The sequence below is a fragment of the Centroberyx affinis genome, unplaced genomic scaffold, assembly GCF_046629955.1.
Source record: "Centroberyx affinis isolate AG114_WGS23_722 - 3 ecotype Tasmania unplaced genomic scaffold, CSIRO-AGI_Caff_v1 ptg000746l_1, whole genome shotgun sequence".
NCBI classification, from domain to species: Eukaryota; Metazoa; Chordata; class Actinopteri; order Beryciformes; family Berycidae; genus Centroberyx; species Centroberyx affinis.
The window spans coordinates 134,714-150,447 of record NW_027279359.1 but is presented as its reverse complement, the minus strand read 5'-3'; the positions used below and the strand labels follow the sequence as shown (position 1 = coordinate 150,447).

Genomic DNA, 15,734 nt, shown 5'->3' with positions numbered 1-15,734 from the left:
GAATGGAAATGTAGGCCTAACTGTTAGCTAACATTAACTCCGTAGCCTATGTTGTCTGTCAATATTCAAAAAGAAAATCCTAATTATTTAGCTAGTTAATTACCTGCTTCCCAAGACCAAGAATTTTTCTCTAATCTCTATTTGTTCTTCAGTCTTGAAAGAAAGGGAAAGAGATAACGTTACTGCTGTCAGTGTCCATACTGTTCATGGCATTTTAACGTTAGTGTTAACCTAAAGTTAGCTGGAAAATCGAAACAGCTAGCTAGCCGACGTTAACAGATCAGCTAACGTTAATATCGGACATCTATGTAAAACAAATAACAAATGTACAACTGATAAATATACAAACTACACACGTTCAAGTACTTATCTACTTTTCTTTCATTTTGAAAAAAAGAAACGCGGTCATCTTCTTTGCGGACATAATCGTCAGAATCAAATAGAAACTCACCACTATCAATATCAGAATAACCAACAAGCGTCCGAGTGTTGCTAGGCAACCGTAAACTTCCGACTTGGGAGGGGCTCAGGTTTGTGGCAGTAGATCAGTAGATGCTCCCTTCAGGGGCTCCTCGTACGCTCATTCTTCAAAGACAGATACCATAAATACGACTCGTCAAACATTCAAGTGCTTTTGGTTGGAAACAATAAAACGATCCCCATAACAAAAACAGTTTTTTTGGTGGCTGATGTTGATGATTTCAGGAATCAAATGGCGCAGTGCTACTTTGTGCTGCAGTGGCAGAGTGAAGAGGAGGAAATCCACGTCACCCATCTACTTGATATCTTAATTTATTAAAAACAAAAATGCATGACGACTAAAAGTTGAACAAATTGTTAAAGTAGACACATACAACAATACTATTTGTTAAGTTGTAAGGTAAATATCACCTCGTGGTTTTTCCCAGTTGTATTTACCATTTGTTGGGTCGTTCATATACGCTTAACTCGTAATGCTTGTATTTCCGACGGTAACTGAAGGCATGGTTTACTCATTAGTGTAGATTGTGAAGAGTAGTGCAGCTGCTAGACTAAAAACACCTGCCTGACAAAGGTTCACTAGAAAAGAAAATCTTTATTTCAATCAAGAGCAAATAATTACAAAGCAAGCGAGATTTTTCCATTTGTACCACATAATTGCATTACAATTCAGAATACAAAATGTATATAAGAGTCATCTTCAGATGAGAAAAAGGCCTGCGAAATAAACATTTGCAAAAGTAAAAAGGCTTTCATTTACAGAGATTTATTTTGCTCTATAAATAAGAGGCAGATATACATAATCACTGAATTTGGCCTTAAAATCACATGGCAATATTCAAAAATCATCAACATTTCACAAAAACAGACATGATCTTCATATATCCTCAAAAATCTTATTTCATTCTGTTTATTCCAGAGAAGTAGACAAAAAACACAACCTTAATCCACCTGATGTCGTCTTTCACAAATACTTAAAGAAAATAAACACATAACCAAAGTAAAAAGGGAAAGACAAGCATAGAAATAAATCAATGATGTGTTACAGTGCTTTAGTATCCTAAGAAGAAAGCAATACATGAAAACAACATATGCATTCCTGTAAACATGTCAATGCAGATATTATTGTGCATTTGCAAATATTATCTCACAATGCTATATCAAAATGGGATATGTACTTTAGAGCAGAGAGAGATCTGGCACTGTAGGCCTAATCAAAAGACTTTGGTTAGAATTAGAAATTATACAGATAAAAAGCTCATAGGACTATGTGTTTTTGCAATGAATGTTCTGCTATGCGATATGTACCATAACTTAAGTGTTGTTAAATTACATTTAAGTGTCATTGAACATATGGTGAATAGACTCATTTCAAAGCATTGACAAATGTTGCAGTTGGCCATATAAATGCACTTCCTACAAAATTCATAAGCATAAATGACAGTAACGCATAAATTAATACACCACCTGGTACTTCACGAATAGTGACAAAACAATGATTGAACAGCACATCTGCAAAAAGATATCTGTTAGATGAGATAGTGTTTATCACAAGAAAACTAACCAAAAAGAAAACGTCTACTTTCACTTTGTATTTGTGCAATAATTTGCATACCCCAATCAAAATGTGACTGGGTAAAAACGGTTTCCATACATCAAAAACAATTCACCAAAAAACATCCATCCGTACATTCAATAGAGGTGTTAGAGACCTCGTACTTACTTCTTCTCAGACATATACGTCAATATAGTATCTTTACAAGATCATAGCCTATATAGCATTTCTATCATTGCACTTATTGTGTCCATGTATTTGTAATTAGCATGGAATTTACATGGTGAAGTGAAGACACTTTGCCTAGATAATGTATGTTTACTTTTTGACATTGGCTTCCAGAGGCTGGAGAGAGGGAGGAGCATTTTTTTAGTTACTGTAGCTCCATACAGACATGGATAAGGTCGTCATTGGCATAAAAAGAGGGGTCTTGGCAAGTCAGAGGGGTTTTGGGTGTGTTGTCACAGCACAAATGAATACTGTTAATTTACACCTGATCAAAGCCCGCGAACGTAAGGACACAGCGTCCTCTAAATAAACAGAACATCAAGTATCTGAGCTTTTCCAATACACTTTTTGCAGGTAATTAACTCTTCTTCTACTAGTCATTCACGATGAAACACCCCTAATTTCAACAATACTACCAAAACTCTCCACTCACAGCATTATTATAATAAAAAAAGGACTCAAATATCCCCATGACATTCTGCTACCGTTGTGCACACCGCCCATCATTCGCTCGTCAGATCAGTGTGCCAGTCTACATGCCGTTTCATCTCATTCTCTCCTCAACAGAAACTCTGACGTCTGCAGGCTGTAAGGTATCTGGTGAATGCTTCCATACTAATGTGTTCATAAGACATTGTGTACTTTATATATCCCCTAATTAGCTTAACCCACCCCCATCTGAGCCAAACCTAACTCTCTTTTCACATATCAGTTCCTATTCAATAGGTTGTTATAATCCTTCAAAGAGAAATTTCCTTTTCATCTGGCACGATAAAAAGTACTGAACAGAGCAGCAAATAGTTTGTCTTTAGTGTTTTCCTTGGTTAACTCTACTGTGTTCCTTTAAAATTCATATGGTCTCCTCTATGGCAAGTGAGATACCCCTCCTGCTATGGGAATGTGTTTGTATTACAGTAGCGTCTGACCTATCGACTTTGGCTCCAGTTCCCATTTTGAGACTTCACAAGCTCTAGGAAATACTGTAAACAATTCTTCATGGCTGGCTGGCGGCGCCTCTCTCCTGTTGGGAAGGCTCTGGCTCGCCCGTGGAGCCGGCTAAGGGTCCGCCGGCTGTGCGCGGGTCCATGGCAGAATGCATGATAGTCAGCCACACATCGTCCATGTTTGGCATTACAAAGACTTTCTAATACAGAAGAGAAAGAATGACGGGGGAGTTAGTGAGTGGTTTAACACATTTTCATAACTCTTGACACATGCAGTGCTTCTGGGATATGAACGAGAAGCAGTAACACCAAAAAACAAAAAGGATAAAATAATTTGGATCTTGTAACTGTTTAAAACCCTTTTATTTCTCTACCCAGCAATTCTCTCTTATATACTCATTCTTGGGTCATAGGAATATCTTTAGGGACCTTCACATTTCTTACTGTTGGTTGGTTGTAATGTTGCCGATTTAGGAAATGAATCTTATTCTACTGTTGAATTCATTGCAAACATCTAAATGCCTAAAATGTACAAAAACAGTAAAATGTAATGTCTATCCATACCTGGAATTCCTGGTTCAGTTTTTTCTCTATCCAGTCGGTAACATGAGCCAGAGTGACTTCTCTTTCTCCCAGTTTAGGTCGGGCCTTCAGTTCCAGGTGAGGCGGAGTCCTAAAGCCATACCTGCAACAGAGAAGGATCAACAATTTACTCACAAACATTACTCACAGTTGACGAATGAGCATACGGTAGCATCAAAGAATATGCTTAGTCACCAGCAGGGGGCACCGGCACATTGAACAAAGACACAAGAGACCATAAAAGGAGCTCCACGTTACTCAAAACACTCACAGATGAAAATCATTTACTATTTCCTTTAATCTACACCGTCTGCAATTTCCTCAGCAAAACAATGCAATTATATTATAAAGTTATCTCCAGCTGCTCTGCATGCAGATATCCTTTCACCACTTGTAAAAACTGATGCTTCTTGCAACAAAATTATTGTTGACATGTTATGAAAGCCCATTATAGATTACTGTTGAATTCATGAGTCACTTAAAAATCCAGTTAAATGAGAATAGCATTTCTCAATTCCATGGAATAATAAAAGAAAAAAAAGATGCTCAATGTGTTAGAAATCAACATCAAACTTTTCCTGACCGAGTTGAAATCATTGCACTGGATCTTTAAGACCTTTGCTTGTAACATAGTTATATTTTTGAGGATAGAGTCCGCTGTGTTTTCCCATCGGTGGGGAAAACACCAGCTTTGAAGAAGATATAATAATTAGTTATTGCGACAGACGTGGAAATTCACTGTGTGGCACTGCAGCATTCCACAGATTACACAGCAATAAAACAATTTGTCCTGATGAGGGGAACTCCACATACCATATCCTGTCGGTGGGGGGAGGGGGTATGTTGACGGCCAGCGTGCCTTGGAGTTCCTGGACCTCCACAGTGAGCAGGAGGGGCGTGTTGGACACCTCCTCCATCTTCTTCTTGATGAATTCTGTCTCTGTGGCCTTCTGGAAGTATTTGGATTTGGTGATCTTGTCCACAAAGCGCATGATCTTGCTGTGTTTGTGGCCTCCAACCAAGCTATATTCATTGAAAAGAGGGTTAGGGTCAAAGCTAAGTATATGGATTTAGTTTTACACTTCAATGAAAAATTATTCTAATGCTTAATTCTGCCAGACAGATGGATGGATTGTGTTGTGCTGGTGGAAAAACTGAAGTGATTTAATGACTTCCTTCCTAATCAAGTATTGTACAATTGTTGGCAGAGAGTCATGTTATCTGTCTCTCATTTTAATTAAACTAAACTTCAATCAGTACTTAATTTTCACTCTTAAGGCATTATTTTTTCAACAACAAGGTGCATGCCTATGGCTTTGATGGATATATTAGGACGGGGGGGTGACCTTTTCACCTCACAAAATGAAATTTATTTTCTCATTTCAGGCTTTTTAATTTCTCTTTTCATTTTATTTTTGCTTGATTAATTATTGGAAGAAAGACTTATATCACAAGAAAAAGGAATTTATCAAAAAGATTTGAATTTGTAAACCAGGAATATTTTTTCTTTTCAGATTCAATAAATCTTCTCGCGACCCTCCCCCCAAAATCACCTCCTACCCTTTGGGGGTCCTGATCATAGGTTGAGAACCACTGTATTAGGAAATAGAGTTTACAACTAAAACTGCCAAAAGATATATGTGTTGTTTATGGAGGAGCTGATTACAGTGAGCACACATAAATCTGAATAATAAATGTGCATAAACATGTTCTCACCCCTCTGCTCCAGGAGAGTCATTTGTGAGCTCTGAGGTGTCTTCCTCATCTGACGAGCCGGCGCTGGAGGACTCCTCATCACTATCAGCCAGGCAGTAAGACCGTGGCCTGTATCTGGACGCAAAAACACATGCACATGGTTCAGTGGGGCTTCATTGCACTCAGCCTGTGATTACTATTGTACTGTACCTACAAAACCATATACACAGGTGATGTAAAGACACAAACAGTCAATGAGAGATACACATGCACACCCCTGTCTGCACACATGCACACAAGCTGCAGACCGCTGAGAACCTAACTGTTTTGAGAAAGAATTCAATAAGTCGGTCTAAACAAATCCGCTGGTCACTATCTCATCCACAACACTCATGAGTTCTCATGAGACTCAGTCCTCATTAGAGCCACAGACTGTAGTGAAATGGAAATCGGCACAAATTAGCAGATTATATACAGACACTGTTGACTCTTCAGATGTGCCTTGATGTGAGACTCGGTCACATGAGGACAAACACACCCAAGGTAGTACAGGCGCGCGCACACACACACACACACACACACACACACACACACACACACACACACACACCTACACATACACATACACATACACATACACATACACATACACATACACATACACATACACATACACACACACATACACACACACACACACGGATAGTGTGCTTGTGAGGACATTCCATTGACTTAAATTTGTTTAAATCCTAACCCTTACTAACTACATGCATAACCATCAATTTACTTCAACTTCACCCGATTTCAACTCTATCTCATGTTTTAACCCGTAACTATAAACTTAAGCTTTTTCTCTTGTCACTACTTACTTTCTGGTAACCATACTATCCTTGAAAGGTAAATACACAAACATGCACACTGGCATAAACATGTTCTGACCGTCTTCAATGTTGTGAATGAGATGAAACAGACAAAGACAATGACCCAAACTCTGACACAGACACTGAACACATTAAGAAAATAAATAGTTAATGAGATGGGAGCATTAGGTGGTGGAATGAAATCTGACAACCCCAAAAATATAGACATACAAAGATGGAGATTAGGAGTGAAACAGATGAAATGAATACGGAAAGTCAAGCAGCACTCACCAAGGGCAAAAACAGATCCCATTAACATCCGCGTAAAGGTAGAATCCAGAGGGCAGAGAAGGAACAGGAGAGAACAGAAAGGTGAAGATAAAAAAAGAAAGAGAAGATATAGAAAACACAGGAGGGGAGGGAGACAGCATGTGGCAGACTTTAGCGCCAAGTGTTAAGGAAAAAAGTCTTTTCAGTTAAATATTCAAACAAGAGACATCCTGGTTCTTTTCTGACAAGTATGTGTGGTCTGATGGAGTTTGGCTGTCTTACCCCTCTTTGCCGAGTTCTCCTACGCGGAGGCCCTCTCCCTCCTTGCCCAGGCGGATGAGGTTCATCTTAGTTTCCAGGGTCATCAGGAAGGAGCCGCTGTAGGAAATCTCCAGGTCAAACCACAGACCTGATGGACACACAGGGAGATGAAGCACGGGGGTTATTATGATGGGTATTTGAGACAGAATGAAAGCTGATCCTGCAGGGTGGAGGGGCTGGGGAAAGTAGCTGAATATGCATCAAACCACTGTCAAGGTACTAAATTACACACACACATGCACATCCACACGTACATGGGGGCGTTTAAGGTAAACTGCAGTCTTTTATCTTGATGATCTGGAAATATTATTATTAATATTATTGTTGTCAACCACTAAAGCACAATGAATTGAACTTATTTGAACAGGACAGAAATAAAGAGAAACAGAAAATGGACTGGGAACTACCCTAATTGACTAATATAGGGAGAGAGGGATCTCATTCATTTGCTTATATGTGTGTGAAATTAGAGGAGGAGATTTGATTAGAGATGGGGGAACAGAGACAGTAAATTTGGGGAAAATAAATTGTGTGCATGTGTTGTATATGGTTTTCCAATCAATCTCTCTGTACGAACATTAAAAACATAGCTGGCACACGTCTTCCAGTGAAGAAGACTCTCACTGGCTTCTCTTTCCTGAGCTATTAAGTTTAATAGCTCAGGATTGATACTTTAAGAGGCCAAAAGTTCATAGAAGATACTATGGTTCAAGTTTTGAGGCCAATCTCCCAGACAAGAGAGAGCACTTCAGGCCACAGCCCTCCGTCTTTCTGTCACTCGCTGGTTTCCCACCTCTCCACATCTTCCCTCGCTCCGCTGCCCTTTCTGTGGCACCCTAGCTTCTCTCTCTCTTCCCCAAAGCATCTCAGACGCGGGGTCCCCAACAGATTTTTATTTTCTTGATCCCTCTGCTCATGAGAGAGAGACACAGCGAAAGACCCGGCGAAGGGAGGGGAGAGAAAGAGGGAGAGATCACAGGGCCCTTTGAACGGAGGAGAAACAGTTGGACAGCGTGCAATCCTCCCCCTAGCCCTCGTTTGATATCAGCAGGGGGGGACTGGCTGCATAAACAGGGTTCTCTCCCTCCCTCTATTCCTCTTACCCCTTCTCTAACAAACCTGCTGTAATCTGGATTATACAAACCCCACCAAAGCCTTCATCCAAAAGCCTGGGTTGCATGGGGCAAGCTATGTGTTGTCCGACAATGGGCTTCTCTTTCTTTTCTTTTCTCTTTCCAACACACGCGCACACACACATACACACGATCACTCTCGCGCAAACGGAGTCAAGTGTAACCTCAAACTTGGGGGTGATTTTTCTTTAAACCACTGGAGGGCAGCGGAGGTCAACAGATGATGCAGGAATGAATGAAGTGAAGAGAGAGTAAGAAAGACGGGAAGAAGGAGCCAGTGAGAGATTCTCCACTAACACACCTTTTCCCTTTGCAGAAATTATGGCACACATGTATGTATGCATTGCGCACACAATAGTGTTGTGCCATGTGCACACACACACACACACACACACACACAGAGACACACACACACCCACTTCTTATATTTCTGTTTTAACAGTAGCACTCGTTCATTCATTATTCTATATAATGATGTTGGATGGCAAAGTGAATTTAACTACTACAACTACAGATGTACTGTGTGTCAAAGTATCATTGAAATCCTGGCCTGTGTGTCTGGAGACACTCTGTATCAAAGGATACAACTGCTGTCTGTTGTCTTAATTATTGCATTAAAGCTCTCAGACCATGCAGATGTTGTACATAGACAATTACAGCATGCATGTATAGAACTGTTGCCAAAAAAACCCCAAACAGACCAAATAAGTCAAATTACAACTTTTTCTGGGTAAAAAATTAGAAGACAGCAACTGAACAGATCAGCCATTTTTAGGAAATAACTCCAAATCAAGCAATGGATGTGACCTATACATTCAGTAACATAGGATACTCCTGACAGCAGCATACATTTGTGGCACGCAAACATGCCTTGGCCCAGGGAAATAAATGGACATTGTTTGAAAAAAAAAAAGAGAGACGTGCAGTGTGGGAAGAGGAGTCTATGTGTGTACTCCAGACAGAGGAAGGGTGGGACACTGAGACCGGAAGGGACATTGAGACCGGAAGGCCTGGACACCAGCTACTTCAGCCGTGCTGAGTGAGATGATAATGGAAGAGTGACAGGGAAACAGGGAGAGTGAAAACAAGTCAGAGAGACAGAGAGATAGCATCCTGATGAATGATGGATAATAGAAAGCAGAAAAAGAAGGTGGAGCAAAAGAAAGAACAGAAGGTTACAAAGTTAGTAAAGGTTTGGGGAAAGCCCTGTGGAGAAAATGGGCAGTTAGGCAGTCAGACCGACAGAGAGACTGAACATGCTGGATCTGCTGAGCCCAGTGGGCCTTCCTACACCCGCTGGTGTAGGAAGGCGTGGTGGATAATAAGGCTGTGTCTGGCTGGGCCGGGGTTTATGCGGGGCACCGAGCTCTGCTAGTATGGGGAGAGGAGAGAGGAGCCCCAGTGTAAGCTGCTGGATCAGGACAGTGCTTCCTTAATTGGGGTGAAGCTGCATGGTGAGGAGTCAGAGGAGGAGTGTGCATCGTGCATACAGCAAGGAAAGCACACTCACACATGTAGAGGGAGGTAGATGAAGGTGGGGGCTTGTGTGCATCCACAAATGGACATTATATGGACATTATAGAAACTCATGAGCATGGCAGCAAGCATGAAACAGAACATATGCAAAAACAAACATGGACACAGATGTGAAAGCATGCGCACACAAGTATTTGTGGAGGCACGCAGACACACAGCCAGAGAGGTTCATCGATCCGCGGCACTCAGCATGCTTGTTCCAGGAAGGAGCAGGGTGAGGCAGAAAACTTGAGATGCCTAGAGGATACAGCCTAGTATCTGAGACCAACACACTAACACCAGTGGAAGTTTCCAATGAAAAAACTAAACAGTAGAAGTATTCTGTTAATAACCACTTCAAGGTAGAAGACTCGAACAAGGAAAGACACAACAGAATAATTTAAGTGGAATGAAACGGTCCAGGCTGAGGAGTACCAAAACCTGCTTACACAAGTAAAGCTAATCTTCTTCTATTACCTTAAGCTAAGTCAATAATACATATTTTGCTTGAGAGAGTATCAGCCCCTTTCCTGCTTACAGGGATCCCTATTGAGGAAAAGTTCAATGTGACTTAATTTCATTTCCAAGAAATATTTGTAAAAATTAGACACTTTGCTTATTTGTCAGTGAGCGATCCGGATCAATTCACAGGCAATCTGTTACAAAACACTCAAATCATTTGGCAACAGATTGCGGTTTCTCAATGTGAGTGCAATTAACGCTGACAACTTATCAACAACAACAACAAAATGGTGGCCTGTGGAAACCTATTGTGTTTGGAGTGGCTATTGAGGTGTGTTTTGCCTGGAACTGTTCCAAGAGATGCTGTTCCCATCTCATTTGGAGGTGCAATCAATTTCTACTCTCATTACAGGGTTATGGGAGAACTGGGGCGATAAAAACGAGACAGCCTTGATGACTCACAGGGAAGCATGGAGGAAGAGGTAGGGAGACTAGAGAGTGAGGAAGAGTGACACAAAGAGGAAGATGAAATGAAAGTGAATGCGAGGGGAAGAGAAAACTAGGAAGAGACTGGAGACTGTACATATGAAACAGAGAGAGATGAAGACAAAGAAATGTTATGTGAGAAGGCTGACAGAATGTAAGGGAGAATGAGAAATGTAAAGCAATGAGGCTCACAGGGATGGAAAGCTCAATGCTGACGTGCTTCTGAATGATCATGGAAAAATTCCTCTCTAAAAATGACACACAAGGCTCCTTTTGATCAAAACTACAGCACAATTATCTGAAAACTTGCTCGCTTGTGCCAACATGGTTGTGCAACAGCAGTAGCAAAGTCTGCGGTACCTCACAAAGCTAAGACCTCACATAGCTAAGCCTCAATTTATCCGATCCACAGATAACCTTAAGACCTGCTAAAGTGCTTAGGGCCTGACTGTATTGTACTGAGCCAAGAGTTCACTAACCAACCAAATTCCATTACACTAGAATAAAAAGGGTTTCACTTCTGAATTATGAAGTATTACTACATAGGGTTCATGTTGAAATATTGAGGAAGGCTTGTTTTGTTGGATATTACGATAGGAAATTATATGTGCACGCTTCTGTACGTCACATCATCAGCAGTAGCCTGATATAAGAAATCCTTAGATCTATACAACAGATTGCCTTACAAGTTGTGTATGTACAAGCGTGTATTATGCTCTAGTGTGTTATACAGTGAACCACATTTTGTCCATTCTTACTGAATAAAATAGTGGTTGTTTGTGTTTTTTAGCTACGCTTTCACTATTGCCTGTTTATTGGGGAAGCAGCAGCATATGTTCCTGGCATTCCGATTATTATTAAAATTGAAGTTTGTGTAATTTTTACATAATATTTCTACATGTCCAAAATTTTGGAGCCGATTAGTGACTTTATGTGTGTCATGTGGTTGATGAGTCCATGAACATCTTACCACAACTTCCTGTTTCAGCTCAGAATCAGTACAAGATGACAACATGTGATGCACACTGTCAGTATTGTTCTGCTTGTCGTTCTTCTTAGCATTCATTAGCATTCACTGCTGTTCCTGCTGTTGTGCTATGTTGTTGTCAGCAATGGAATTTGTTGTTAGCATTGACAGCATTGTTAGCATTGCTAACGTCTCAGTCTGCACAGTCAATGTTGTTTTCAATGGAGAATTAAGGCTGCTATAGCTAGAGCTGCTGTTCTCTGGTTGGAGTGCATGTCGGAGCCAGCCACACACAGCCTCGGTATTGCAATCTTATTAGTCACTGCAAGGAGAGAGAAAGAGCGGGAGGGGAGGCCAGTCATAAGACACATTCCCACTTCCGTCCAAGCTCAGAAACACATCGATGCATTGTGCATGTGTTTACTGTACACAATATTATGTATGGAGTGAATTGTGCAGTGGCTTTCATAGTATGGAACGAGTTAAAGAAAATTCTGAGAATGTAAATCTGCTTTGAAGCTTTATAAAGGATAATTGTGGTTATTTTGGGGCCTGGGCCTTATTTTCATAGTTTTTGCCATCATGATGATTGATTGTGTTGAAACGTTCATCACTTACTTCCCTGTAGAGCGTTCATACCTCCAGATCACCAGTAGCACTACTGTCTTGACACACATATGCAGGGCCAACGGGTAATGTCCAACAGTTGAATCCAAAAAGCGATTATACTGATTAAATTGGTCAAGTTAATGTTATTGTCTAATGCTACTCTCCTCTCTCTAGTGTGTGTATGTTTTTGTCAGACTGAGACCCTCCAGGTGGCATATTGATTGATGTAACAACACACATGCACTTCCTCCACGTGCACACATACACGCACATGTGCACACACAGACACACACACACACACACACACACACAGTTCCTCTTGGTGAGAGCTGGGCACAGCTTGCTACTGACAAATGTCAGGCTCTAAATGCTAGGCTGTCCGACCAGTGTGCCATGAGGTGATACATTTCAACAGCGGGGCTTTGTGTATGAAGTTGAATCACCGACAGCATCCAGAGAGCCAGCACCTTCAACACCTACCTTGCTCAGGCCAAGACCTATAAAATCTGACCAAAGCTCTTCAACTACTGTATGCCCAGAATTTAGACTTACAATGGAGACAGAGGTGTGAGACACATGTACAGTAGGTGTAATGTTGACGTAATGTCTTTCAATTAGGTGTTTTATACATGTAGCGTTCAGGTAGTGTAGTGTTCACATAGTGTTACAGTGTAAATGATGCCTGCGTCATACCTGCACCACACTAGATATATTTTGTACATGTCCATACTACTTAGAACTACTTATCTCTAGTGATGCACCAATGTATCTGTAAACAGTCTGTAAACATTTGGTCTTTTTAAAGCACAGTCAGAATTAGTTTGATTCTATTTTTACAGCCGATTCTTTGAACTGATTGTGTACAGGCGACCTGGAAGTGCTGCTTGTGTGTGTGTGTGTGTGTGTGTGTGTGTGTGCGTATGTGTGGAAGTTCTTCTTGTTTTACTGAGTCTATTACTTCCAAGAGGGGGTCGCCTTTTATCTAGTCTAGTGAAGAGTGTGTTGAATTTGCACAAAAGCCTAGAAAATGTCTGCGGTGTGGGATTTGTACGAACTGTAATATAATTTAATGTGTGTGTGCATGTATGAGGATGTGCAGTCAGTTCATTAGTTGATGTGTGACAATGTTTCTCTACACGTCAAAAAGTAAGGGTTAGTGCATGTGTGTGTATATATTTGAATGCATATATGATGTATGCATGTGCATGCCATGGAACCCACTGGGTGTGAATGTGTTCATGATCATAATTGCTTTGTCTCTTGCCTTGGTGGTCAATGGAAGGTTCGGAGGCCCCAAGGATTATGGGAGTGGCCACACCCATGTCCAGTTCTGTCAAGGTCAGCTCATTCATGAAGTAAGGCAACTGGAACAGAAAGACATGCATGCTGCTAAGTTGACAAACTATATATGAAGAGTTCATTTCCAGAATAAAATACAACCAATTTGAAAAACAAAAAGTTAAGTTAATAAATGTATATCTTTCGAAGAGGATATCGAGGATGCAGTCTTATATGTTTAATCATTTTGCCTAACAAGGATTTAAGGTTGCTCCTATTTTTTCTATTTCTCCTAGCAGCATCATCTGTTCTAATTTTGTACTATCAAATATTATGTAAATAATAGGAATGACTTTTTCAAATGGTGGATTTCTCATTTTGGGTCAAAATGTATGAAAAATGACATGAAAATGGATAAATATAGCAACACACATAAATACACACAGTGACACACACATGGGCATGCATGACACACTCTGCCCTCAACCACACCTTATAATCAACTGTCCCTGCCTCTGAGCTCCTTAGGGATTCAACTGCGCTGAATGCTTTTCCACCTTCGTGCTGAGACTACAATATTACCTGCAACCATCACCACAGGACACTGTGGACAGTCACAGTGACTGGGCACTCAGACCAAAATACAAGATGAGACAAAGGAGACTGCCGAGGGGTAGGATCAGAAAGAAATGGCAGGATGAAGGGATAGAAGTGAGTGATGAGGTGTTTCTCTCCCTCCCTCTGTCCCTGAGCCCAGTGTGGAGTCGCTGGGTCCTTTTATGGAGTTGCACAGTGCTAGAGGCTGACATTTAGAGAGCCTATCTGTGCGTGTGCATGTGTGTGTGTGTGTGTGTGTGTGTTTGTGCATGCATGTGCTATTTCTGCAGGGCAGTAAGCATGACTCCCTTAATTTTGCTTCTCTGTCTCACTACACCTCATCTTTTCATCTTTCTCTCATTCTCTAACCCTTAACAGCTGCGTCTCTAAACCCACTAAGCTAGAGGTATCTGAAACGCAACTGCCAACCACTTACGTAGCTGGGTGCCACAATTTCACATCGTCAAGCAGTTCAAACTTTAAACAGTTCTAAAGTGAAGGGTAAGAGGTCGCTAGGGGTTACAGTCCACTCACCCGGATCTTGCTGAGCTTCATCTGGATCTTCTTGGAGACCAGTTCAGCCCAGTATGGCTCTCCCAGGAAGTCCCAGAAGACCCGGCCCAAAGCTGCGTTCACCCAGGCAACAGGCTCCTCCTCCTCCCTGGGCTGCACCACGGGGCTGCTGGGGAGCTGATGGACACAACAGGAGCCCAGGTCACATTAAAGACTGTGTAAACACTTCACCAGTCTCCGCCTGGTACACAATTTTCAGAGATGTAAGAAAGTGGGTTGGAGAGCAAGAGTGAACAGGGGGGTGTATGTGTGATGGGATCACTGGGAGGGGGGCAACAATTTTCTGATGGCAAAGCATTTGAAGCTGCCAAAGGTGAAATACCTGCTTTGACATTACTGATTGAGGTGTGGCCAGAAGTGCAACACAGCTGAAAGTTTAAGCCCAAAGAGAGAGCAGCACAACAAAAATGTTCTGCCCCTAGAAGTGTATGCAGGACTTAATTCTAAAGATTTTGAAACTAAGTACAGGATTAGTGCTATTTACTACTGTACATAGAAGGCCTCTAAACATGTTTACAGCTCAAAAACATGTTTTAGTGCTGATTCACACATTAATACAAGGATGAAAGAATATGACTCTAATATCTACATGACTAACATCTAACCCTATAGCAGTGGTTCTCACCCTTTTTGGCCCATTACCCTTTAAAACAAAGCCATGCCTACTTGTGACCCCCTATCAAAGGCTGCATATGCAGAGTGGTGAGGAGTTCAACCAAAGAATGATTTTCCTATACTATTCAGTCTTTCACAAGAAAAAAGCAAAAATTTGTGAAAAATCAGAAAAAAATAGACAATTGTGCATTGAAAAAATCTCATCAGAATTGGAGAGGAAGAGGAAGTAGTGTGAATTGAAGCTGTGAGTGTGTGTTACCTTCTTGTCGGCCCCGGGGCTGCTCTGTGGACTCTGGAGGGTGGGGCTGGCAGCGGTGGGGCTGGCCGCCTGTTTTGGCACCAGAGTGGCCATGTAGACACTGTAGTCCAATAGAGGCTTGGTTTTGGCACCGCCTGCTGCTGTTGAGGAGGCCGAGGTGTCCTTGGACCTGGGCTGAGCTGACAGTGCCTCATCCAGACTGCCACGGCTGCTGCTGCGACTGTGGGAGCCCAGGGCTGTGGGGCGCAGGGCAAAGGTCAGAGAAGAAGAGTGAGGAATGAGATGCCGCATTCACAATTTATGCT

The 15,734-nt window shown here is 41.5% G+C and overlaps 1 protein-coding gene across 1 annotated transcript in view; it reads right to left on the bottom strand.

The window, feature by feature from the left end:
* Positions 1-1,094: 1,094 nt before the first annotated feature.
* LOC139644500 (testis-expressed protein 2-like) overlaps positions 1,095-15,734 on the bottom strand; it is a 39,485-nt gene continuing 24,845 nt past the window's right edge. Inside the window, exons 6-13 of the mRNA XM_071519869.1 lie at positions 15,430-15,665; positions 14,517-14,672; positions 13,372-13,471; positions 6,897-7,023; positions 5,506-5,619; positions 4,603-4,812; positions 3,772-3,892; positions 1,095-3,407 (exon numbers count right to left, since the gene is read on the bottom strand). Of these exons, the coding sequence (XP_071375970.1) occupies positions 3,258-3,407; positions 3,772-3,892; positions 4,603-4,812; positions 5,506-5,619; positions 6,897-7,023; positions 13,372-13,471; positions 14,517-14,672; positions 15,430-15,665 (1,214 nt within the window). The 3' untranslated portion in view covers positions 1,095-3,257. The remainder of the gene's footprint in view (positions 3,408-3,771; positions 3,893-4,602; positions 4,813-5,505; positions 5,620-6,896; positions 7,024-13,371; positions 13,472-14,516; positions 14,673-15,429; positions 15,666-15,734) is intronic.